At 35.6% G+C, this 27,179-nt stretch overlaps 2 protein-coding genes across 3 annotated transcripts; one reads left to right on the top strand and one right to left on the bottom strand.

Moving 5' to 3' along the window:
* The first annotated feature begins 3,101 nt into the window (after nucleotides 1-3,101).
* Cad74A (cadherin 74A) lies at nucleotides 3,102-20,386 on the top strand. The gene is made up of 33 exons (XM_089847819.1): nucleotides 3,102-3,354; nucleotides 11,033-11,162; nucleotides 11,240-11,323; nucleotides 11,400-11,689; nucleotides 11,754-11,852; nucleotides 11,949-12,083; nucleotides 12,184-12,312; nucleotides 12,396-12,474; nucleotides 12,646-12,980; nucleotides 13,085-13,252; nucleotides 13,965-14,120; nucleotides 14,284-14,345; nucleotides 14,833-15,085; nucleotides 15,146-15,391; nucleotides 15,452-15,833; nucleotides 15,897-16,042; nucleotides 16,099-16,246; nucleotides 16,322-16,710; nucleotides 16,773-17,238; nucleotides 17,303-17,529; nucleotides 17,585-17,779; nucleotides 17,835-17,945; nucleotides 18,007-18,127; nucleotides 18,192-18,446; nucleotides 18,514-18,626; nucleotides 18,686-18,856; nucleotides 18,916-19,004; nucleotides 19,070-19,162; nucleotides 19,220-19,352; nucleotides 19,425-19,581; nucleotides 19,669-19,696; nucleotides 19,833-19,862; nucleotides 19,981-20,386. The coding sequence occupies exons 2-33, from the start codon at nucleotides 11,096-11,098 to the stop codon at nucleotides 20,063-20,065; spliced, it is 5,442 nt and encodes a 1,813-aa protein (XP_089703945.1). The 5' UTR covers nucleotides 3,102-3,354; nucleotides 11,033-11,095; the 3' UTR covers nucleotides 20,066-20,386.
* Nucleotides 20,219-27,011, bottom strand: LOC149651056 (T-box transcription factor TBX3-like). Of its 2 annotated transcripts, none has more exons than XM_089847821.1 (7): nucleotides 26,406-27,011; nucleotides 25,284-25,464; nucleotides 24,809-24,925; nucleotides 24,411-24,732; nucleotides 23,948-24,012; nucleotides 21,435-21,499; nucleotides 20,219-21,064 (listed from the first exon to the last, which is right to left on the bottom strand). In XM_089847821.1, the coding sequence occupies exons 1-7, from the start codon at nucleotides 26,581-26,583 to the stop codon at nucleotides 20,640-20,642; spliced, it is 1,353 nt and encodes a 450-aa protein (XP_089703947.1). In that variant the 5' UTR covers nucleotides 26,584-27,011; the 3' UTR covers nucleotides 20,219-20,639. The 2 variants fall into 2 exon arrangements, with proteins under 2 accessions (XP_089703947.1, XP_089703946.1); XM_089847820.1 differs by having other exon boundaries at nucleotides 20,219-21,067; nucleotides 26,406-27,005.
* Between the last annotated feature and the right edge of the window lie 168 nt (nucleotides 27,012-27,179).

The following is a 27,179-nucleotide window of genomic DNA, read 5'->3' as shown; positions in this document are numbered from 1 at the left end:
TATGTTTTTAATTAAAAAAACAGTATAACTGTTGATAAGAAAATTATGTTGAATGATTTTTGAGGCATATTAAATTTCACCTTATTTTTAAAATTATGCATTATAATCTTAAATAACCAAAGGAAGATTAGAAAGCTGCAAAGTTATGTTGAAAAGAGATTTAAGAATTGAAGAAACGTGTTTGTTTGCTTTTTTCTTAAGTCACAAATGGAAAAGTCAATCACGACGAAATATAAACAAAATTAATTAAGGGGTTCGCTGCATAAAACAAAATGTAAAAGTATGCCAAAGATAAATTTCATCGTGCGTGATGATTGAATTTATCGAAATAAAAGGGGATTATAATAATAGAGTTGCATCTTTTCACCAACACCACCACTATAATTGAGAAAAACAAAGCCCCCAAAGGGTTAAAAAAAATAGTTATTACATTACATATATGATACGGAAGTGAAAATATCGATCAAAAACTACTAAGTAAAGAATCTATAATTGCCCCTGGAAGTGTTCGATAAACACATAACTTTGCAGTTTCCTTATATTTAAGTATAGTTCTAAGAAAGTTTAACGCAGTCCTCTTTTGATCTATATTTAGTAATAACACTCTTATTCTCAACAACTAGCGAGAAAATATATAGCCATTTTTAATAACACGTGGTGTCAAAAGTCGACACGCATAATTAACTTTCTTAGACTTGAAGATGGTATTTGTAAAGCGATTCGAATTCAACACAGCCTGAATTCAAGATAAACTGAATTTCAGTATTTTATATTTCAATAAAATGAAATGAGAGTTTGTTTACCTCAAACATCTTGTATTTGTTTCAAGGTGTTTGCTAGTATACCTATACTTAATTAACTTCCAGGGTAAAAACACTTTTAAATAATACGTAGTTTTAAGACAAGGAGGATTGATACCATTTACACTACAGGAGGAGAGGCTACTTGGCTAAAAAAAAGTGCAGTTCAAGCAGCCTGTTCTCCTGGTGTAAATAGTATTAATAATTCTAGTCTGAAAACTATGTATTGTAAAGGTATATCGTGAGTTATGCTACATTGCAATTAAAATCGGTATTGTTTTAAAATATATATTATATTGAATTTATAAATTTTAAAAGAGTTGATGGGAATAAATTTTATTAAAATCCAGTTTTTGGATAAAATCTATTTATTAGAGATTTTTCTCTGTCGTCTCGAAAGGAATTTTGGGTAGCGCTATTTACACAGGGGTGAGAGCTGCCTGGTGCAAAGCAAGTGGAGGGCGTTTGCAGCAAAAAATATGAAATATTTTTCTTGAAACTTCAATCAAAATTGCATTAACGAAAATATTCCCCCCACTGAAATATATTTTAAGATGAATGTTTACTAAAGTCAAGGCTGGTGCCATACCCTTTTAAAGCATCATTGAAGCGTACATAACAAGGCCTTAAATACTGTAACAATCTCCAATTGAAAATAGCCCCCTAAGAAAATTCGCTTCTCAAAAACTACCGTTACACAAAATGTGCAAAAAATTTATAAAAGTACTATATAAACATTAAACAATATTTTTTCTACTTGTACCTATTCTTAGCAGCGGATAAATACGGCTCCCGTTTTTTAAAGAGATAAAAATAATCCGCCAGATTTATTTATTGAATTAATTAAAACGGAAACGCCCAAAATATTCAATAAATATTAGAATTATCGGAAGCTATTTTTGTGTTCTAACGCTTCTAATAATACCCTGGGTTTTTTTTCTATCCAGGGGCTAATTTTCTATCAGGTAAAAAAAAGTGATAATTAAATATATATTAAGTAAAATTAATTTAATGCGGAAGTCTTCTTCTGTCTCGTCTAGTGATGTTAAGGTTATTTAAAATATTTATTTGGAGTTTGAGTCCAAAAATTATTTTTATTTTTATTGGCCTAATATGTTTTGGAATGTTATGGGCGTGCTAACTGCTAATTAACTAACATAAAATTATTTAGTTATTTACCGAAATTATTAAGTGAGCTTTGTTCTAAAATTTTAATGATAATTTGACGAGATTAGTAGGCCAATTTTGTTTAGTTTTCATTTTGGGCGAAACGCGTATCGAAGCCAAAATATTTATGTGATAGACTAACCAGCATTTTTAAATGGCAGTTAATTACTAAAAGGTGTTTAAATGAGAAGTTGTCATTAAATAACCAAGAAATATAGCTTTGTGTTAAAATGTTTGGTGTTGTTAATGATAATTTTTGCGAGATTTTAAGACCAATTTTAGATAAAGGCGAAACGTGTATTGAAGCCAAAATATTTATGTGATAGAATAACCAGCATTTTTAAATAGCAATGAACTACAAAAAGGTGTGTGTTTTAAATACCAATTTGTCATTAAACAACAAAGAAATATATAGCTTTTGTTGGAAAATTTTGTTTGCCCATTTCATTTGTATCAATAAGAGTTCACGGGGTAATTTTAACTCGATATAAGCTGATGCAATCGGCAAGCACAATATTTGTTTACCTAGTAACATAATGAAAGGTATCAAAATGATGTTGCAAAGCCATCCTCTTTAATTATCAAAACATTGTCCAATCTCCATTTAAGATAAACAACACAGAAATCTTTAAGAAGACCCATACACCTTTCTTTCATTCTCTTAGTTAATTCCTTCAAGTTTACTTAAATTCTTTAGATACCGTTCCGTCCTGACCCGAAATACAAACGAATACCTGTTGAACCTATGACACAGCCGGTTCCCCTACCTATCTTTCCCTAATAAACCTCATTAGACCCCGTGCGATACCCCAATTCCTCCCCTTCAAGTGTAGGAAACTCGCAATATCCTTCATACAATTTGATCTCGCTTTACAACAAATTTTGATAGGGGTTTTATAATCGCACTGAGTCAAATACGCTTAGGGAGGCGGATATCTCAGGGGTTTCTTGTATAAATCCCAGGTGAGACGACAGTGCGCCAAATACCATGATATCATGGTAAGAAAGTCTATCTTATAGACAATACACCTGGTTTAATGAATATAGAAAAGGTACAGCTTTCAGAAAGTAAAACCGGTTTCATTGAAGGGCATCGACTCGTTTTAGCGTCATTTTTCCAAACAGGTAGACAAGCTTTACGTAGTACCTTCGCCGCGAGCTGATGGTTGGTGTCTTTGGTGGTGGAAGTTAAAACTTTAGTTCGGTTTGTTCTAAGTTGGTGGGTGATTCGCTCCAAGGGGTCCGCGACGATCATACCCCGGAATCGCGCTTTTTGAGACGCTTCACGTGGCCCCTTCCCTTATTGTATTGTCTATTTCAAATCTACTCTCGATTTTCATCATAGACATGAATTGGACTTTTCAATAATGGCACCGATTGATGTACGGTAAGTGCAAACATTTTGGGTTTCTGAACGCGGCCTCTTCTCTCTATCTAGTCTTCTTAAGACATTTACAAAGGCTTACTTTTTATACATCTGAGCCGGAATTATAATCTGACGTCAAGTTTCAAATTTTCAATGGAATTTGTTTCACTTTAACCGCGCCTGTGGGTTGTTTTAAATTGTGTGGGTATTGTTTTCGATTAAAACCAAGTACGATTTAAGCGAGTGTCTAACTTTCTCGATAACCATTTTCTTCAAGATTAACAAACAATTAATTAACTACGTTCAAGAACTAACTTAACTTAATTAGCGGGGCGTGGTAACCTTACTCGTTATAGTCTTTTTTTATTCCTTTTTAATTAGACTATAATTACTAATTTAATATTAAAGTTACCACCATAGTTAAATTTGAGGGTCTGAATTGTGGTTTCACGGGTGGGTTTCGAGTTTCTGACCGTGAGATTAATTTTAGATTAAATACAGCTCTATATTTGAAGGTAATGACCCTATTTTCAAATTAAATGTGATAAATTTATTTACCCAAATGTCTTCAGTGGAATTTTTAAAATCGGATGTTTTATCGCGACCCTGTTTAGTAAAGTATAAGTATGAATTTAAATTATTAACTCATAGCGATGCTCTAGAAATGAAATTCCCTTGACATAAGATTTAAGTCTTTCAACGTAGAGGCATATTGTTTTTCAAAGATTTATCGTGGTAATCTTTATGGGCATTGAATCAGGTTTTCAAAGTAAAACCATTGTTTAAAATAATTCACATTATCCATTAAAGTCTTGGTAATATATTTATATTTTTTTTGTCTTATGAACAGTTTTATTTTCGTCCGTTCAAATATTTTGCAGATCATAAATCTGAACCAATTTTTATACGTAAAAATTTGCATAAATTTAAGTTTTAAATCCAAATGATCTAACACCTGCCAGAAATTTAGTACAGAGCCTCATATCGCTAGACTTATAGTCTAAATTTAGAACTTAATCTGAATTATAATCAAAATAGACAACTTGATTTCTGTTTTTAAAATTATATTGCTAAGTTTTGCAAAATCGCAAAGTAATTAATCATAACTTAAATTGTTTACTATTATTACATCTGAAGTAAACAATCAAAACTTTTGAAACAAAACCTAAATAAATAAAATGAGGAATAATAGCTTAAGGAAATAATTAAATTTAATTCAATTTAAGGAAAACACGTCCTACTGAATTTAAGAAGAATATAAATTGTGGTGAAGAGATAAAACTTTAAAATTATTCACCGAAATTTTAAAAGTTTTGCGACATCGCTATTTGACCCGATTCTTACCTACCTCATCCAATAAAACATGGAAGGCACATACACGCGTGTAGCGATTCTCAAAGATGGTCAAACGAGATCGTGCAACCACAATAATTATAATTATTTTTTCTCATTACTTAAATTCTTATTGTTATCAAGATGGTACGGAAACTAGACATCTTTCCGCTTAATTTTAATTGAACAAATATTAGGAAATAAAACTTAAACCGGTTCATTTAGGTGTTTCAAAAGCGTGCAACTAAAGGAGTCTACAACTTTTGGGTTTTGCACGTGGAGGCGAAATATGTGACACAAGGGCTCAAGTTCTTTAGAAATTTTATATTCAAAAGATTTTTTTCTTTCTTAAAGAGGGTTTGACCCTTTTTCATGACGGGAGTTAAAATAGGTCTGCGATTCTATAAATGACCAGGTTTTAAATTTTTGAGGGTGACGCGACCCTTTGAAAACTTAAATTGTCTATTAAACTTCAATACATTTAGTTAATGACTTGTATATTGCAAAATTTATCCTATTCTTTCCTTACGTATTTTGGGAAAGTTCAAGTATAGGTCAAAATAATTTTAACAAATTTATAACGAAGATATTGGTTCTAGAAGGAATACATAGAGCTAATGGGAATATAATTGTGCACCATAAATATATCCCATGCTAATTCCAATGCAGGTTTTGTGGGCTGGTCTTGAGTACAATATTTCCAATTAGCTATATGAATTCGTGGTTCTAGGGCTAGTAATTCTAAAATCCCTGAATTAGAATATATTACGGATTATGCCTAAACATTTTAGCACTGTTTAGTGAAAGGATTTTAAATTTCACATTAAATGCAATCACAGGTACACCGTTCCTTCGAATTGTTTAACTTAACTATACCAACTTTTAGAAAATATAATCAAACTTCAGGAACAGATATTTTTTAAAAAGAATAAATGCATTAGTTATAGGAAGAGTTGTTACCGCTTTTAATGTTTGATAGCAGTGTATTATGCCTGTCCTGTCTATAATTTTAACTTAATTCAAGGTAGCTCTACGCGTTTCAAACGTGCTTAGCAAATTGAAACCGTAAGGGTGGAACTTAAGCAGGAAATTCAATAGCACAAAATCAGATATCTTTTAATGAACTATTTCATTTCCACCAAGGCTTAAGTAATATCAAATAACCCATAATTAAATATAAAATTTTGAGATAACGGTTCCTACACAAGAGGAAATTCATTAAAACTTCTCTTAATTGTTTTTTTAAAATACGTAATATCTGATAAAGGTAACATATGGCCTCGAAATAAGTTATCCATACATAACATTAAATATGTTATATATAGCATATTTGCTAAGTTAACCATATATAAAAATGAATTCGTACCACCATAACCGCAATATGTGAAAATCATTTAAGTGATAAAATACCCTACAGCAATCATATTATTATCACCATAGAAACAGAATTATCATTTGAGGCGAGAAAAATAGGCATCTTAAAATTTTCCTCGCACAGTTAAGTAACAATATAACCATTACTATAGTAAAAACGATATAAACCACCCTAATTTAATACATAGGCGTTGGCGCTCTAGTCACTTTGCTCTAGACGCAAGGTCGAACCATTATATTGGTACTTAATATTGACCTCAGATTTATTTTTATCAAAATATCTTATATTTATTTTTCCTTCTGAAATAAAAAATGTCATTTTCCTACGTTTAATGATATACTATGGGAGAGGACATCGTACTGGTCAAGGATGGTTGAATTTTTATTCGTTTATGGGCGGGTCAAAATCATTTTCGACGCGTTTTCGTTATGAATCCTTGGATAAACTCTCGCTGCATGGGGAACTAACACCAAGTGTCTCCCATAAATTTTAATTTTTTTTTCTTCTAGCTTAAAAACAATTTTTCCTGGAAGTTGGTGAAGCTAATCCCGGTACCAACTTCCCATCCTTAAAACAGATACAGTTCTTTTTTTCCTAAGTAAATTATCCAATAGGGAAAATATGATATGAACTAATAACATTATAAGAATTCTGGTCCCTAATTCCTTTGCACGCTACATTACCTTCGGGCAAAGTATATACTTGATTAATATATATATGTTGTTTCAAGCATTCTTAAGTTGATTTAATTCGTGATATCACTTGCAAATAAGCTGCATGGGGTGGACAACCAAGGTGTGTACGGTACTTGATATGATCGAATTTGGTTTTGTTTAGTTTAACAAATAGACAATTGACGAGGTGAAAGTGATAGGCCTAATAGATCAATTTTACGATTTCATTGCTGAAATTGCAGTGTTTTTCAACTTCAAGTAGTTATTTGAAGTGTTTAGTTTAATTTATAACAATAGGGGCGTTATCGGGAGCGAATAACCTTTGGTTTTACTTCACTGAACAATCTCAATTTAGTTCGTTTAGGCCTACTTTAAAATTCAAAAAATCTATTTTATATTATTTTAAAGTTAAGAATATATTTGCCATTGATTTACTTGACCGTGCGCCAGGATTTCAATTTATAAATTCAAGACGGAATGTCACCTTTTAAGTGTCAACGATTTAAGACTCCGTTCGACAACCCTTTTCCGAGTCGAGTTTAAAAATATATAGGAACTGAACTGATGCTGAGAATATTTTTATTTAAAATTAACGAGAGAGGGGTTCTATTTTCTTTCACGGTTCATCGCGGAGCGTTACAAGAAACGGGAAACCGCACACACTGAGTTGCCAGTGGGAGCTATAGCTAAGTCGTATATAGCTTTTTCTTTTTAATTTAACTTTGACAACTTCCTCGACTCGAACCAGTAGTTTTCAATCTCCTTTGTTCAACGAAGCCATATGAGTACGTCACGACGACGCCGCCACTTTTTGTTTTAAACCAGGGTTCACAAGTTTATGTTTTAAATAGAGAAACATTGTATAATAATATTCCCTTGAAAAGATACAAAATATACTGGGTTTTATCAGGGACAGATTTAATTTTAGAAGTAGGAATGGAGAACGGTTAGTATTTACCTCAGTCCGACTCATAGCCCAGTATACAGCCCCTCCCTCCAACACGTAACGAAAAGTTTAAATTATCTCATTGGCTCACTTAAACTACGTTTTGATGACGTTGCTGCCGGGGATGGCGAAAAATACGTAACGTAATTCATTTTTACCTCTGTCGCTCGCTATGACACTCCTCTTCTTTCATACCCCTCCGTCCCGAGGAAGGGGGTCCGGGACTTTGACGCGCGCCCACGTTACTCTGTTCTCCATTCCTACTTCTAAGATTAAATCCATCTCTGGTTTAATCGATGGTGTTGAGCGTTGTTAGGGCTAAATTGTTTTATGACATTTCGACCTATTGTTATGATTGTAGTATTTTACTTTCTAATCAGCTGAATTAAGCTATAAAGGATTTTAAAATTGGTGTAAAAGTCATTTTACGTCGTAAATAAATTTAATGAAATAGGTCTGTCCAATTCCATCAATGTGGTTTAAACATTTATACATATCACACCAAAAAAACTTATCGTCACTACATACTTATTTCATACAGTGTATAAAAATAATTTAAATTAAATGACCGGATGTCTCTCCGGTTGGACAATTTTCAAGTATAAATCTCTGCCTACGCTGAGTGACTGTGGTATTTTCTTTTTGGATCCGATACAATTTCAAAATATTCGACCCAATTTTCATATAACAAAATCACACAGAAAAAACTTGTAAATTCTCACGCTATATCACGTTTAAAGACAATTTTTTATATCTATTTTGTTCCCATGTAAGTTATAACGGAAAATAATGAAAGGTTGTGGTGGTTAAAGAATGTAATAGGTTCAAGGATACTGGTACATTATGTTTCGGCTTCTGAAAAAGGGGGAATATGAAGGAGTTGCGAGTACCAGAAAAAAATGAACAATATATTATATAAAACTTCGAAGGATACGAATAGTTATTTGAAATTTAGTTATATTAGTCATGCAATCAAAGCCGGGTCCGATTCAATGAAGTTCAAGTTATAAGGACCATATCTTGGCTAACGAGGTTTTTATAAAACACTGTTGATAAAATAAATACGCCCTCTCTTTCTGATTCATTAAATTTACCGGCCTTAAACTCGTTGGTTGAAGTTTTGAACACAATGGGTCTTTATATTTTATATTTCGTTCACAGCTTACCCCCAAAAGATAACGATATAAGTTCTCATTTTAATGTCCTACTTTGCATGCTTAAATTCATGGTTAATTGAGAGCAATTGCTTGATGTAACAGATCAGATTTATATCTGCGGTTACGTCTATTAACAGACATTATTTATAAATTTATTCTTAACTAGGTTCCTTGAAATTTTTCCGAAGTTATAAATTATTTAGGTCCCCTGAAATCACCGTTTTCAATGCCTTTCAAATTTGAATACACACTGATTCTGATTTATAAGTGTTACTTGACGAACAATTTCTAAATCAACTTCCTAACATAATACTCAAGGACGTTTGAATAATATAATAACTGTAAAAACAACTTCCAAACATTACATGGATCTATTCACGTGATTATTCAACACTCGCGTGTACAACACGTGAAAACAAACGCGATAATTCACGTGGCACACAACGTTGTCTTAACTCGTTCATCAAATAAAATAAATTGCCATAAATGACACACGAGATATAATTAACTATATATAAAGAAATTTCTTAACCAGTTTCACCCTTAACCTTTGCCTGAATAAAATAGAAGAAACGGTCTCAGAAGCCAATAAAACAAGTTGTTTGAAATCATCCGAAAATTTCTTTTACATTTTAATTTTGACAAGACACGATTCGATATTGAACGATGTCTCTCGTTCAACTTGAAAAGCGAAATTCGTCCGGGGGAATATAGGCCCGGCCGGTTTACCAAGTTTTGTAAATATGGGACAGACCCTAATTGAAAACGTGAAGATTATTAAGCTTAAATATATTTATTAAACAGTTGTTAAACCATACCCTAAGCGATCAGTTAATTTCCCCAAATGTCGACACAGAAGAGCGGCTACCGTTAACTAGTTCTGTCTGGATAATTGTATTCCTTTAAGCCTCATTTTCATTGAAGCGGGTAGCGTTAAAATTTCAAGCGAAAGCGGTAACGCTCGCGAAAAAACCCGCTTTCGCTATAGCGTGAATATTTTCATTGAAGCTACAACTACTATATTAAGCGAGAAAATTCATTGCTAAAGCGGTAAATTTGCGCTACAATCGTATCAGCTTTGAACAGATATTTCTATCTCAAGAGAAGCGAGCACGCGTCTAGTGGGTCACGTGGTTTCAAATTTGACCAATCATCGACTAACAATTCATCTAAAATGAAATATTAAAATTCAGTTTCTTTTAAACCGATAAGCCTTGGTCTATGCTGCGTTTGAAATTAATAAATAATCTTACCATGGTTTCGAAATAGCCCTCTTTTTTCCTATTTATTAAAATGGGATGAATCCACCATCTTTTAGTTCTATATCTACGTCTTCTTTTGTATTTTAAATACACCCAGTTCATTATAAAATCGCGAATGACGTTGTACTACCAAGCGGGGGGAAATTCGTCGAATGATCAAAAAATTCGCGAATTTGCCCACCACTGTTATAAATACTTTCCTCGGAAGAAGATCTCGTCTTGCCTTCGATTGAGCGGCCATTTTTATTTTACCGTGCAACAACGTCACAACTGGGACGTTGCTATGGTAACGGCAAGTTCACGCTTCTATGAAAAAGAGTACGCTAAAGCGGCAAGCGAACGCTAAACGCGACATCTAGCCAGCGGGCGTTTTTACTTTCCTCGCGCGCTTTCAAAAACCCGCAGCTAGACTTTTTCTAGCTTTAATGAAAATGAGGCTTTAGAATGAAAAGTTAAATATCGACCCATTTTAAAGTTGAAAGTTTTGTTAATTTTATTTTGATTCGGTGACGGTTTAATTATTTCGATAAGTTGTTGAAAAGTCATCGATACTAAACACTACTCTACAATAAAACTTTATTGTAAATAGATTAAAAGAACGTTTCAAAGAAGTTAGGTATAAAACGTTTTTTTTCTATTTATATGGTACGCTTGAATTAAGACCGCATTCACGCTTGATTTGAAAATGTTAACCCTCCTCTCCCCAAATTTAAGTTATTTCATCCTAAACTCGTACTAAAGTTAAGGCTATATTGAGAAATTATATTGGCCTCTGAGCTTTATTCAGTAGCATTTCACGGTGATAAAAGGAACTTACTTAACGAGATAGACCGTTTAATAACGATTATCCTGTAGACTTTCACGCGTTGAAAAGGAAAGCACCTCGTTTATTTGTCATTGAAACTTAAATTAGAGTTATCGAAAGTTCATTTAGAATTTTGTGGTTATTATAGGAATTTTGAGTGAGAGGCGAGATGACGTGAAATTTTACTGTGGCAAAATTTTTCAAGACTAAAATGGTTTCTTCAGTTAATTCAACGATAATGTGGCTTCTATTGTGTTTAATTCCGTTATGTTCCTATGGTATGTTTAAATTAAATTAATTTTTGGTGGATGGTAACTGCGAAATATCTTATCTAAATATGTAAACATACCTATAGTTGAGGGACAAATAAATCGTCAGCCAGTTTTTGTAACTGGTGGTGATTTAAAGGGATTCAAAATTAAAGAAGATACTGTTGTTGGTAAGTGTTAGTTAGTTAGTCAGTCTAGTAAGTTAAGTTGACAATAATTAAATATAACTCGTCGTGTCATGCATAGGCACTCCGGTGTACACTTTACGTGGTAGAGATCCGGAAAACACTAGGGTTACGTACTACATTAGTGGTGACTCTTTTTCCGTCAATAAGGACACGGGAGTGGTCACTCTTATTAAACCACTTGATAGGGAAAGGGAAGCGACGATCGACGTGATCGCTAGTGTTTCCGATCAAGCCTTCCAGGGAAAAGAATCAAATACAGTTTCCGTCAAACGAGAGATCACAATCGTGGATGTGAACGACAACCCACCCGTTTTTCAAAATGTTCCTTACGCCTTTTCATTACCAGAAGTAATAATATCGGAAGCTAAAATTAAAACTGATCGGAAATAGAATTTTCTTCTTTCCTTTTTAGAACACTACCGCCGGCTCCGTCATCTACACGGGAATTTTAGTTAGCGACGCGGATGAGGGACTTAATTCCGATATTAAACTAATGTGCCTGAGAGAAGCGGTATTTATGATAGAAAATAATTACTTTCCGTCTAATTAGATACGGATCTCCCCGCTTAATAAAAAAACAACATTGTAATATTATTATTTAATATAGTCACCGGAGGCGTGTGACAAGTTCAACGTTCATTTAGTAAAGCTATTTCGAGGAAGGTACCGAGGTGAAATTATCCTTAAAGAAAAACTGGATTATGAAGAAAAAACCAGTTACACTATGGTTTTGTACGCGGAGGTATATACGTATATATTAATTCTCGAATTGATTAGGAAATATATTTTGACAGTAAAAATATCTATTTTTAAATATTTTTCTTTAATATTTTATTATGTAGGATATGGCTGATTATAAACGACTTAACCAAACGGCTAGAGTTGTAATTACGGTAAAAGACGTGCAAGATCAACCGCCTGTTTTTACAAACGCCCCATTTTCGGCAACGGTGCAAGAAAATTCAGCTACGGTATATTTATAAATAACGAATACTTATTTTTATCTCTAATTAAAGTACCTAATATTTTATATCTCCTGATGATTTAATGACAGGGTACGCAAATATTGAAAGTTTTTGCCAAAGACGGAGATACGGGGGAATATAGACCATTGGAAATTACTACTGAAAATGGTAAACAGGATAGCACATCGAATAAATAGAAATTAGAATTTAACGAAATTAAATTAATCAGTCCGAATTATTAGACATAACATTAAGCCTATTTTCCTTCATCTATTTATATACAATGGAGCTGATAACAAACCGTAAAACTAAATATCATATCGCACAATTAATTTTCAGACCACAAAGGATACATATCCCTATCAAGCACCACCTATAACGGAAAGGGTGTTTACTCAGCCATTTTAGAAACTTCAGACGTTCCTTTTGATCGAGAGGACCCCGAAATTTTAAACAATGGTGGCCTATACTTATTTCAAATTAAGGCTACCGAATTGGTAGATGGCAAGCCAACTGGGTCTTCAACCCTTGCCAATGTTACCATAGTAGTAGGGGACGTTAACGATCAACCACCCATATTTAACCAAGACGAATTTAACCTAACCGTATCTGAGGACATTGGTAATAACACTCCATTACCGGGACTTGAAATTTCAGTCAGTGACGGGGACGTGGTACGTGTACAGAAAATGATATGATTCCGCCTAAAGCTACTGGGTGCCATGCCAATGGTTAAAACCATTAATCCTTTAATATCTTATCTTTCGCTTATAATCAGGGAGACAACGCCAAATTTGCACTGTCCATCGAAAACGTTCACAATTCCGAAGGTGTATTTTCAATATTCCCAAGTATGGCTGTGGGCCGTACACCAGTAGTTGTCAAAGTGATCGATGCGTCCATGTTGGACTACGAGGACCCTTCCAAGAGATTTTTCCAGTTCAGGGTAAGTCCACCCCTTTTTTTAATTTCTTGACGCAATCTAGCAATTTTATCGTCCGAAATGTAATTGATTGTCATGAGAACGGTAGAAAGAAAAAAAACGAACATTAAAAATAACGAAAATTCAGTATTTAAAGATTGGTTTTACGATAAGGTTAACAATATCTCCTAATGAATTATGGATATTGATTTAATGCTCACTGCGTACGGAGTTTGCTTTTGAAGAGTTAATAAATCATAATGGTTTCACGTCACATATTCTTCGATTAGACACCCTTCACATAAGTGAACATAAATTTTGTTTTAGGAAACTATAAATATTTAATACTTTGCAAGTAATTTATAACATTCATTGCAAAATACAGGACACGCTGTTAAAATAACCCAGAATAGCTAATCGAAATAAGAACAATTTTTAAAACAATTTCGGCAATCTTTGCAAAGTTTCTCACCCTTAATCCTAACAATTTATACTTACAAAAAACCACATTTTTTAGCAAACTATGACGGGCGATGATATATTTTTTTTTCTTATTAAAACTAAATGGGAGTACGGTTTCATGTCACTAAAATAAATGAAATAATAAACAGCACGGGGGCCCAACCCAATTAGAATCGATTCGATAAACACCCTATTTCGTATAGAGTATAGGGTGCTTTTCGTGATATCCCTTTGAATCCTGAACGAATTCTTTCCCCGCGATCCTTACCAATAGATAAAAGCGGAACAGGAGAATATGACCACGACGTACGCCGATGTAACCATCAATTTATTTGACGCCAATGACAATGCTCCGATTTTTAATCGTCGACAATACCAAGTGGAAGTTCCCGAAAATACCCCTTCGGGTACGCCCGTTTTCACCCTACGAGTAAGTTTCACCCCTTTTATCCGCAAAAATATCGACTTGTCGCCTTTCCTTCATGCACGTTCCTTCCCTATTGTCAACGCGAGGATTAATGTACCACGGGAGGGAACGCGGACTGGTGCTGATTATTTAATTATCCACAATTTACATTTAAAATTCGCTTTAGGCAACCGACGCCGATAGTGGAAGTTACGGACGTATCACTTATTCCTTGAAAGGATCTGATAAGTACGTTTCTATAGAGTATAATCAGAAATATATAATACTTCTCTTGGAGAGAAGTGTACCACAAAGGGAGGGGTATTTGTAACATGATTCTTCCCAACATCATTTTACATTTGGAGCAAGGCTACTAAACCTAATCACATACGCGATAAAAAGTTCCCTCATCATTACTCTATTAGTGCTTAACTATTTGCCAAGGCGCATGCACTTGTGGATTTTTGTCCACGTCGGTTGATTGCTGAGGATTTAATACCAACAATTATATAATTCACCCCATGGTGTGATGCCCATCTGATGTTTGATGAGCGGGACTGCAAACAAAAAGGGCCAACGTGGGAAGAATCATGTTACATAACTAAAGTATTAAGAGGAAACATACAGAGTTTCATCCTTCTTCTATTATCCCCTTCTGGTATAATTTATAGGAGGCATTACATTTGCACAAAAAGAAATATTTTAAATGATGGGTCGACTTGTCATACAATTTCAGGTTTACCGTTGATCCAGAAAGCGGGGTGATAACAGTTGCCGAATGTTCTGATAAGTCCTGCTTGGACTACGAAGTACAACAGGGTTATTCACTAACCTACGACGCTCAGGATGGAGATGGAAAAATCTCATCCGTTAACATATTCGTCCAAATATTGGACTTGAATGATAATTACCCCGTTTTCCAAAATGAGGAGTACATAAGAGAGATTCAAGAGAAGCTTTACAATTTCACTCCCCCGTTATTCATCAAGGTAACAAGAAATGAAGCCAAACTATAGGGACAATATTGAACTTTAACATTATATGCATAGGCAACGGACATCGATGGTCCAACTCAAGGGGGTGGTGAAGTTACGTACACCATTCAAAATTCGGGAGAAATATATGAACCAACCCCTATAAGAATTCATCCTAGAACAGGGGAGGTTACCTTAACCAATTACTTGAAATATGACGAAACTCCTGGAAAATCGGGTCAAATAACTTTAATAATTGAAGGCACCGATTCTGGAAACCCACCACTTACATCGGAAACAAAACTAATCATCAAAGTTCGAGTAAGAAATTAAGTTCAATACGTAGCTCTTAAAAGAAACTTAAACATAGCAACATTTTAGAAAGAAAATTACGGAGCACCCGAGTTTTTTGGTGAACCTTATAAAGCAACTGTTAAAGAAGACGCGTCTCCTGGTACCAAAGTATTTAAAGTCTCCGCTACTGATCCTGATGGTCCCGATTCCGCCATAAGATTCTACACAGCCAGTGGATCCAGGGATAATTTTGTTGTGGATGAACAATCTGGGTTAGTTCAAGTCTCAACTACCGCCCAATTAGACAGGGACCTATTCGGAGACAGTTTCAAAGTAGTAGTTTACGCGGTGGATATGGGCGCACCAGTACAACAGACAGCTACAGCTACTGTCACAGTAATGGTGGAAGATGTAAATAATAAACCACCCATTTTTACCCAAGAGTCCTATGTTCAGTACATATCCGAAGGTAGGCTATATAGTTAATAACGTCAAAGATGAATTTTTTAATGGGTTTCACTGTTGAATTTAGGTTTAAAACCTGGAGACCCAGTTATCACTATAAACGCCAAGGATCCTGATGAGAACGCCAAACTTAAGTATTCTATTGTTGAACCAATAACAGCTAGGGATAAGACTGGAACTGTAGTTGCACCTAATACTCAACAAACTTATAAGGTAAGTTGATTTTAAAACTGAAATTCGCGGAGAAGTTACTTACAATTAATTTTCAGACCGGATTTGCAATTAACGGTACGAGTGGTCAAGTAATTGTCAACAAGCCATTAGATTACAACGCGGCCGCTGTAATTTCCTTAACAATTATGGCTGAAGACTTAAACGCGATACCTAGCACGAAAGGTTCAAAACAAGAGGCAACAGGTATAAAAAAATACTTATTCTTGCGTGACGGTAAACAATTTCGCTATGGTAATTAATCGATCGTGGTTTTTCCAGCTGATTTGACTATCTATATTCAATCTTTGACCGAGACAAAACCAATATTTCCATCCCCCTGGTCATTGTCCAATCCTAAAATTGAGGTCACTGTTCCGGAAGAAGGAACTCTGGGTTCAGTTCTTCTATCTTTGTCGGCCTATGATCCGGTGAAACACGAACCTGTTACAAACTTTCAAATAACACCTAGTTCGGATATAGGTGGATATGTAAAAATTAATCCTAGATCTGGAAGCGTTACATTAAACCGAAGACTGGATTACGAAGTCATGAATGACAAGTCAATAACATTTCAAATTATCGCACGTGCTGAGGACCGTAGTAGTGTTGCTAACGTTATGATCAATGTCACAGATATCAATGATAATAGCCCGGTTTTCTCCAAAGACGTAAGTTACCAATCTTTAAAAATCGTTAACAGCGAGAGGTACAAATGTTCTTTAATTACTAGGCTTACGAAACATCAGTTTCGGAAACGGTTAAGTACCCAGCAGTTCTAATTACCGTCAACGCAACCGATTTGGATTCCGAGAAGAAATATGGTAGCATCCGATATTCACTCTCGGGTGATGGAAGTGATGTTTTTATAATCGACGAACGAAAGGGGTCGATTCAAGTCAAGAATGGTTCCAGTTTAGACCGTGAAAAACAAGCGGTCTACAATTTATTAGTAACTGCTAGTGATAGTCCCGATGATAGTGATAGCCAAAGAAAGACATCAGTATTGGTTATGATAAGACTACTGGATGAAAACGACAATGCGCCACTCTTCAACAAACCTATGTACACTGCTGTCGTTCCTGAAAATGTTCCTACTGGTTTTAGCGTTCTAACTGTGGGTGCTACAGATCCTGATGACGGAAGAAATGGAGAGATCCATTATTCCGTTGTCTATGATGATAATGAAGGACCAGCACGTATGTATACTCGTTCTTAATTTTGTTCGTTAATTCAATTGACACTAACAATTCATAACCTTAGGTTTCTTCACAATTGATTCGAATACGGGAATGTTATCGGTTGTAAGACCTTTAACTGGAAAGGGTAGAAAAGAACCGTATATGATTAGCGTCAGAGCTACTGATAATGGTAGCCCTCCACTACACACTGACGTTGCAGCTATGATTATAGTAGGTGATGTGTCATCCAACGATGGAGTTCCCCAATTTGTCAAACCTGTGGCTGGAGAGTCCGCACATATTCATGAAGTGAGTTCAATTCAAGAAAGTGTTCACAAGTATATTAACTAACCTTTCCTCGCAGAATGCCACCATAGGCTCTGTAGTGTTTAACGTCATTGCTTTCGACCCTGACACAGTGGACACAACTAAGGGACGCGTTGGATACCGTTTCCTTGATGATGAACATTCCACTAATGGTGACTTTATCATCGACGCAGTGTCTGGTGTCATAACAACAAGTGCCAAATTGGACCGAGAACGAAAGGAAAACTATACGGTAAGAATAGCACGAAATTATTGAATGAAAAAGGACTAACAAAACATGTACGTAGATGATTGTGGTGGCGCAAGACTTCGGAGTACCACCCCAAGAAGCTCATCAAGTTCTGTACATTCATGTATTGGATGTTGATGATAATGAACCAAAATTTAAACGACCTGAAGTAAGTCTTTATAAACCTGACTAACAGTTGCTATAACGAATAACAACATATTATGTTATAGAACTCAGTTCCAATTGATATCGTTGTGAAAGAAGAAACAGCCATTAACACTGTAATTGGTAAAGTACAAGCCTACGATCCTGATAAAGGAGACAACGCTATCATTGACTATCACATAGTTGGTAAGCATGGTGTCTACTATAAAAATTTCTTTGAACTGTTCATTGAAATATATTTTATCGTTAGATGGAAACGCAAACGATGTCTTTGACGTGAGAAGAACATTCACAAATGAAGGTGAACTCTTCATCAAAAATCGTTTGGACAGAGAACAAAATGGAGATTACTTGTTAACAATAAAAGTAAACAAACCATCTAAGACCAATCGGGAAAATGCGAAAAAATACGATCCAAGTGATTTATCAGAAATTCAAGTTAAAATAAAAGTGGACGATATTGATGATAATCCACCAGTGTTTGAACAAAACATGTATGACATTGGTAAGTGATGTAAAATTTTAACCACAGGAGGAAAGAGCGAAGAGTCAAATTTCAATAATTGTTATAGGTGTACGACTAACGGCCGAAGTTGGAACAGAAATCATTACTGTCAAGGCTGTTGACCCAGACTCGTCATCTGGTGATGTCACGTATAGCATTAAGAGTACTTCTTATTCACAGGTAAACTATGCATGTTAATTATTTTATAGTATTTAAATACTAACTGGATTTACGAACAGTTTGCATCTAAGGAGTCTAAAGACATAATGGGTTTCTTTGAGATTAATCCCAAAGCGGGTGTTATAAAAGTTAGCCAATCTCTTGGTAAATTTGCTGGAGGATTTTTTAACATAAAGGTTGAAGCCCAAAGCTCGGCAAGTAAACTAAACATAGCTGTTGCTAACATTAAGGTAAGGATAAAATTCCTACTAGTTTTGCACGTCCTTAATATACAATAACTTACTGACAGGTTTATGTGTTGCACGACCGAGACCTTATGAAATTCGTCTTTGGTAAACAACCCAATGAGGTTCAAGAAAGTTTGCCTAAGTTCCAAAGGTAATTCTATCATCGCATCACTGCCATGTATCATAATACTAAAAACGGGTTAATTAATTTTGCAGGGAGCTTAGGGCAGCGCTACCTCAACCCGCTATGGTTAATATTTATGATACTCAATACTATAGTCGGAAAGATGGTAGTTTAGATTTTGAAAGGTATGTTTCGTTTGTCTAAGTCATTACCCAGCATTATGTTAATAAGTACTTTTTCAGTACTGGTTCCTGCTTTCAAGTAATTCAAAATGACGCTGTACTTCCAACTGATAAAGTACTCAAGGTTTTAGACAGCAAGTCTTCGCCAAAATTGGATGTCTTATTTAAAAACTACAGTGTGGTCAAAATAGAGGTAATTATGATGCATATTGAAATATTTTTGCATATTTTTATCAACCCAATCATAATTTTAACCCTAACCTAGTCATGCGCATCAGGAAAGTCCCCGTATTCAATTAGTTGGGCCGAACTATTCATCATCATTTTAGCTGCCATGATTGCAGTTGTGGCAACTGCTGTAACATTTTTGGTTTGTTGGCTGTTTTCGAGATTCAAAAGGAAAACTGCCAGACTTCAAAAGTGTAAGTATTTTTAACAAGTAGTTTGAAACTGGGCTATATTAATTCGCACTACACGCACAATGCTTATAACTGCACATAAATTTGCAGATAACACAATGGGAGCACCAATGCCTTCGTAAGTAATCGCTAGCGTCATTAAAATTCTAAAGCCTAAATTGCACCATAGCTTTGCACAACGAAAACCTAACTGTGGTCTGTACTTTTACCAAACAGTAACTAAAACTTTAAACGCTTTGTTCTTTTTTTTTCAGCACTGCGTCCGTAATCATGAGTCATTCTCCGTAAGTAATATAACTCATATACGTGTGATGTGTCGTCGTATTCAAATTTGGACTCAACCCAAAAGGATAAAAAGTAAAATTGACTCACCTTTTTGACTCGATTAAAAATTTCCAACAGGCACCAAAGAATCTTTGACTGGCAAGAAACAAACACCATTCCTCCAGACGCCCAGTCTTACAGGAGTTTTCCAACTCTTCGATAGACGCATCATTCTTTAACATAGTCATTGGGTGCCAAGGAGTGCCTACGCAATTAAGGAGGCCCTTGTTTTATAAACTGTTTTAAAATTAATACCAGAATTTTCGTTTTCGTCATTGTGCTACTTAAATAAAACTATAAACCGGTACCGCGAGTGTAAAACTGAAGAAATGGACTATTTATTAAATTTAATACAATTCTTCACGAGATAAGAATCGCGATGCTTGAAGGAACCAACGTAGCCGCTACACTCCCCCTTTCTTGTACAGATGTAATTAAGTAACGTTTTCAACTCTTAACAATAAAAACATTTTATCCTTGTTAATATGAAGTGTGTTTCTATTGAGCGGCGTTTAAGCTAGGTCATAGGTCAAGAACCAATAAAAGAGGTCTCATTTATTTACAGACATTTCCTTACTCCTACAATTTTACGCGGGTTAAGGAATTAAAGCTTCTTCACATAAAGTATATTTTTATTTACACTATGGGAACATTTATCTTTGTATATATTCATATCTCTAAAGAAAATAGGCATTGATTTGTACCATCATACGTTCATAAGTCTTCAGCTAACAATTTTACCTATTGGATTCCGATTCAGTATGCAAACCATCAACGTTAATATGTTCTTTACAGTCCAAACCGAAATTAGACCGGGGCGAAGAAGAAAGGTCCGCGTGGTCCGAGTAGGTCGGTGAAGGGATAGGCGACTGTCCTAATTTGTACCTCAAGTGGTTTGTCACCGTTTCCGCCGCGTTATGATGGAAGTTGTCAGTTTTTACCCGAGATTGTTCCGCGTGAAGATAACTAGTCCCTGATAAGGGTGGCAAGGTCGCGTGATGTGACGGCATTGTAGCGCCAATGAAATGGCCACCGCTGCTCGAAGTTGGACAGCTTTCCACAAAACAGTATGGATAGAAAGAAGGATTGCAAAGAGCGGGAGGGGGAAGAAAGTAACCGTATGGTTGAAGTGGATGGGGTGGTAATAGAACCGATGTTACACCTGCTATAAAATTAGTATTTCATTGTTAGTAAAGGTAAAGGTTAGTCAGTAAGGCAAAGCGCCATATGTTACATAAAATTACGCCCTCAATTAGAAGCTAGTAAAATTGAGATGCATAGTTCATTGTATCAGTTACGTATTTATCGACATTCAAAACTTAAATGCAGGGCATTTGCAACTCAAATTAATAAAAAGCAAAGCAGTACAGAAATCAATGTGGTTGCAAATTTTGACGTGATGCAATAGAGTATGCCTATTCTGCGAGAGTCAAAAACGAACTAATCACGAAACATACGTTCGAGTAGCACAATGCGCGTGAGAAAGCATACACAAGTACAAATCAAAAAAGTATGCGAGAAAAAGAACTTACCAGAAAAATTAAAGTGTGGCCTTCCGGCTAACATCCGACTAGATTCGTACTGGTCATTTTCGTCCCTAAATAAAAATAAAACATATTGATATTTTGACATCAGTTAAAATTATGAGCTTATTTCAAGTGTTTCACATAGCCCTCTTTGCTAATATTTCATTATCGATTATAGGTAGCGGTTGTATTATAAACACTGACACTCGTTATCTTAAATAAGTCGATAGGAAAGTTTAAAATATCGATATGCCAGCAAATAGGTTCTTCAGTGAATTTAGGGGTCGGCTGAATACAACTTTCTTCTTTTCTTCCCCCTAACTAGTACCACGTGGTTATGGTAAAGGAGGAGAAGTGTATTTTTTTCCTTTGATATTTTGTCGTCACGTCTTTTTCCTAATCAGTTTCTTGCCTTGTTAAATAGAAATTATCGATTCTAATATGTTTTTCTACATCTCGACTTTCTGTTCGAAGAAGCTAACACTTCGATAGCGAAAATGCTGTTCCCACCGATTACAAGAGCTCTTTACCCCGCTCTCCATCTTATTGCCGGTTCTATCCGCACTTCAACTATAAAGCTTTTGTTTCTCTTAAAAGATAGACCTATTGTTTTAAATGTAGCCCATACATTTCGAAAAATAAGTCTGTCCTAGGAAACCAAGAACCGCAACATGATTTGAAAACGTATGAATTGACGCATTAGGTTTTTATGACCTGCTACTTTTGCTTTGATGAGAAACTGGACAGCAGTTTGCAATAGGCGTCAAGGAACTATGAAGGTTTAGATCTTCCATGCTGTAGTTCATTATTATAGCCAATTGCTTTTATCATAAGTGTCCAACTGAACACTAATCCCCGCAACCATCGCACTGAGGTTACAGGTCGCGCAGTGTTGGTGCCACGTTATGGAACAACTTATTTTTGGGCATGTCAATGGTGTAGGTATAATCACCCCAAAAAATCTTCCGTTCACGGCTTCTAGCGCGAGACAGATAACGTTTGTCGAATACAATCGGCCAGCGGCTTACTGATAGGACGCAGACGACGCCAGAGGCTGGCGACACATTGGCGCCAACGAATTTCTATCCCCCCTCCCACGCCATCACTTATGTGGCTACGAAAAATTGAAAGCCCTTGTTCACTGTTATTGTCGCTTAACTCGGCAACCACTTCAAAGGCGAAAATAATATTGGTTTTAACGTTTATCGATATCCAAGGTGAATAAATAACAATTATACGAATTTTTGATCATACACAGCTAAAAAGTACTTTCGTGGTTGATTAGCGAGTGATACATTGGCCCCATACTTAATATTAATATTATATAGATATGACGCCACTAATGGATCAGAAAAAAAAGAGCTACGGTACAAAATCTAACGATGCAACAACATCATTGCGCATCCTAACCCTAACACCAAAGTCAACGTTCACTGTTTACGTCACTAACCCTAACATTGAAGTCAACGTTCACTGTTTACATCACTAACCCAAACATTGAAGTCAACGTTCACTGTTTACGTCATTAACCCTAACACCAAAGCCAATGTTAACTGTTTACGTCACTAACCCTAACACCAAAGCCAATGTTAACTGTTTACGTCACTAACCCTAACACCAAAGCCAATGTTAACTGTTTACGTCACTAACCCTAACACCAAAGCCAATGTTCACTGGTTACGTTACTAACCCCTGTTTCTCTAACGTTCACCAAACCATATAAAACCACAGTTGAAGAATTAAGTCAAATTAGTTTGGTGCATTGTATAAATAAGTGATTCACCATATAGTTTCACCAACGGCCCCCAGGCACCAACCTTCGTCCCACAACGGAAATCTTCCAGATAGGGGAGAGGGGAAATACTTATAAATCGGAGATCGAAGTTTAATTATAAAAAGGTCAACTTTCTATTGGTAAAGTCAAAGCCGCCAGGGCTTTCAACAAGTTGAAGTGGCTCTAGGCGCCCGAATGTCGTCTGCGCGTTTTCGTTGATGGGGCGAAGAGTGAGAAATGTGGCGCCTACTCGAAAACGGGTCGCCAGTCTCTGTTTACTTTGAACCAATTATCATGCCAACTGTCAAGCGACAAGGGAACCAAACTCTCTCTCTTTTTTTTTATCAAATCCAGCGTTTTGTTATTTGAAAATAGACGATGCCACCCCAGCGACCCCCGTAATAGGTTGTACAATCAAAAGCGATAAAAATATTGAGGTGCGCTTTTATAAATCGAACGAAATCGAACGCTTTTTCAAGATTATTCCAGGAAATAAATACTTCCAACCAATAATCTTTCCAATAAATAATATATAATTCCCCAGTAGACAACGTTCTATAACTGGCTAGCTACACGACCCCAGTTCATACGTTTTAAAAAGGTCAATGAAGCAACCTTAAGCCTTTGCGAAAATTAACACTCTTAAAGGTTTAATTAAAGTGTTTCCATTTATACCCAGATTAATTATTAAATTATTCCCACAACTGATTTTGATTAAAACGTAGTGAATAATTAAATATCTTACCTAGATCTGACTGTTTCTCTGAATCCCTTTGCAAACGGGTTACTAGCAATTTTAAGCCGCGTTATCTGTAAAGAATAAACTATTAATGAACAAAGAAAGACGACCCCGGCAAAGGGGGAGGCACATTTTTCTACCCCGAGGCCAAAGTATCACTTTGCTGAAGCAGTTTTTTAACCGGCAGTAAAATTATTGAAAAAGAAATAAATTATAAAATCACGAAACTAAAATTTGGTAAATCCGAGCAGAGGACTGTCAAATTTATAATATTGACCTTCATATACTAGAATCCTTATCTAGGGGTTCCATACCAATAAATCGTTAAAAATTCATGTGTGTCCACACCACTACATAACCATTATCATAATTGAACCCGTGATGGGTCTCTTGCGCCGGGAGGTCATATGGGTTTATCAAATACCGGACCTTGACTCCCTCAAGAAAACAGTTAATATTTCTTACATACCTGTTGGTTTTGATAGGCTGTAACTGTAATAAAGGCCGTTTCGGGGAACACAAACGTCAAAGACTTCTTCTCGTCAATTTGAAGTTCGGGGTCCGTCTGTAGATCATTTGTTTTTTGCACATGGATTCGTGGCTGGTACTTGTGCATCGAATGCAAGGCGATTTGACCCTTAATGGAAGGTTGCTTGTTATTGGTCAACTTTAGTCTATCGAAACTGATGAACTGCATCATCCAATGGCGTCCAACTGAGGGACAATCGGGGTGGATGTATTGGTTAAAAGGCATCGGAGGGTCACCGGTTCCAGCTACCATCCATTGAGAGCTGTTTACACAATGAAAAGCGGGATTAACTAACAGTATAGGAAAGTCAAACATTATGTCCCCTATTGCGTGTTTACCTTGGATATACGTAGCGATATCTGTTATCGTCTAAAGATACAACATCAACCCAGAATATATAATGGGCATCAGGGTCCAATCCAATTACTTTGATTTTCAAAGCGGGAAACATTCTCCTAATGGAAATCAAATTAGAATTTACGTTTATCCTGGCTTAAAAGATTTATAAAATTAATCTATCTTATCAAAAACTTTAGTCATATTGAAATAAATTACAGTGATTGGGGTTTTCCATACACGCAGTCTAATCTATAATGCAACTAATTAGTTATTTATCTACAATCATAACACAACGTTTCGTCATTTCAATTTGTAATACTCGAGTTTTTCTTTGGATATCTAATAAATCTAATTAAACATAGCTTCTAAATTTTCTTATATTAATTATTTAATTAATGTCTTTTTAAGGGTCTGTAGTTAAAGGAGTCGCGCTGTGTCTGGTCAAAGGTAAGTTTAAAATGGAAAATAATTTACCTTCCAGCTTTGGTGATTATCATTTCATTTTCCAAGCGGTGAAACTGCGTCCATAATTCTTTACCACACAACTCTAATTGAATATCTTCATTCTTGTAAGTGAGATTCGTAATGTTACGCGCGAAATTTGCAGGATGGTGCGTTAAATTCGTTAACGAATTAGCTGTGTAAAGTGAAGTAGCTGAAAAGAAACATCCAAATCCGTATTGAGAATATATGCATTGAATTATAAATTCATAGAAAATTTTCTATAAGCGAACAACTCTCTAGAATTGACTACAATAGGATTTGCAAATCCACCTTAATATTTAGCCGGAACTAAGTCATTGACAGCACTACAACAGTAGAATCTATTATGTTTCACCTCATATATATACTCAAAATCTGGTATTTCTTATAAACTCAAAGCGAGAAAAATAAAATAAATCTCCTATCTAGAAAAATGTATAAAAATGAAACAAAATAAGCTTTTCCCTGCGAGGTTTTTGGATACAAAAATCAGCTTCCTTTTTGCATGAACGGACGAAGACGATATAAAAACGAAAGAAAGAAAGAGCGTTTAGAAAATTTAGGAGAGGGTTAGGGTTACACCAGGAAAGGAAAAGTACTCGTTGAAGAACACGGTTTTGCTATTAGCTTTCCTATAAAGGGACACAAGCGGGGATCCAAACCTAATCTCTCGCTCTTCCTTCTTTTCCGGATGTCAAAGCTTACGGAGCTACGTATGCTAGGCAATCGATTCAAACATCAGTTGAAACCGTGATGAAAGACCCTCTAACTTACATAGCAGTACTCTACTCCCAATGTTCGATACTCTTTTAAAAATCAAACCTAAATAAATACTGTCTCAACAATTGCTCAAGGAAGGTTCAATATCTGAGTAATATCATTGATAAGACTAACGAGAAAGTTAGTTTGAGATTATGAAAACCTATTTCAGTATACCATCTTAGAACATTGGAAAAAATTAATAAACAAATACGAAATAAGTAATTGATCACAGCCAACCTACTGCCTAGCTCATACATTGAAAATATCACATCGATATCCTAACCTTGAATAGTTTTCGGGGAAAACCCATGAAGGCATTTTTGATTTTAGTAAAAACATAAAATTACATACCATCATTGTTAAAAGGAGGCATCATGCACGGATTCCATTTTGAAAGAATATGGTTCTCTTGATCCGGTTCGGTCCCAATTTGCTTGGCCTTTGGCTTGTGTCCCAAAAGGGCATCGACGGAAAAGGCTAAAACGTTTCGGGTCATACGAGGTGGTCCTTCGGTTTCCGACGCGTTCATATCAAATGCGAGTAACCCCAGCGTTACGACGCTAATTTTTAAACGTCTTTTAACAAGCGACTTTACGGGAGTTACCGGGGCCGAACGCGATTAAAAGCCGCAACCTCAAAAGAGCGAATTGCCGATAATATAAGACAGGATCCTGTCGGCATTAATAAGTGGAGACCAAAAAAGGAGGAAAAAAATTGATATTGAGAAATATAACGCGTTTTGGAAACCACTTGAAACCCAAAGATAAGAGTCTTCTTGGCGTATGGTGGATTTTCGAGTTGCCATTATCTACATCGAATCGCCAGGTTTTGGTAGATCGCGAGGAATTAGCGACGAAGGCGTGATCGAGTAATAAGCCACGATTTCCCCGCCTCTTTTTTTCCATTTTCATCCATGGTGGCGTCTTTAAAACTCGGAAATAATGTATCTGACAGAATATCTCTAAAATCGACCCGGGCTATAGAAAAATCATCGCTCAAATAATCAATCTAAGAATTGTTAAGTTTCGATTCCGGGGGTTTTCTCGCGCTAGTGTCCACTACGGGTGGTGGTATCCCCATCTCAGGATCTAAGCTGACTCAGCGTGGTTACTCGGTTAAAGTTGC

Source organism: Phalangium opilio, unplaced genomic scaffold, assembly GCF_054372755.1.
Source record: "Phalangium opilio isolate 3A_F unplaced genomic scaffold, DU_Popi_V2 ptg000082l_1, whole genome shotgun sequence".
Classification (NCBI taxonomy): Eukaryota; Metazoa; Arthropoda; class Arachnida; order Opiliones; family Phalangiidae; genus Phalangium; species Phalangium opilio.
The sequence above is the reverse complement of the archived record's forward strand: the minus strand, read 5'-3'. Positions and strand labels throughout refer to the sequence as shown.

Bases quoted from the DNA above. Each gene is read 5' to 3' on its own strand.
- Cad74A (XM_089847819.1), top strand. From the start codon at position 11,096: ATGGTTTCTTCAGTTAATTCAACGATAATGTGGCTTCTATTGTGTTTA. The intron at 16,247-16,321 runs GTATAAAAAAAT...TGGTTTTTCCAG, and splicing joins TTCAAAACAAGAGGCAACAG to CTGATTTGACTATCTATATT. The intron at 18,857-18,915 runs GTAAGGATAAAA...ACTTACTGACAG, and splicing joins TAGCTGTTGCTAACATTAAG to GTTTATGTGTTGCACGACCG.
- LOC149651056 (XM_089847820.1), bottom strand. From the start codon at position 26,583: ATGAACGCGTCGGAAACCGAAGGACCACCTCGTATGACCCGAAACGTT. The intron at 24,733-24,808 runs GTAAACACGCAA...TTGTGTAAACAG, and splicing joins TATCGCTACGTATATCCAAG to CTCTCAATGGATGGTAGCTG. The intron at 24,013-24,410 runs GTATGTAAGAAA...TATTCTTTACAG, and splicing joins CAGCCTATCAAAACCAACAG to ATAACGCGGCTTAAAATTGC.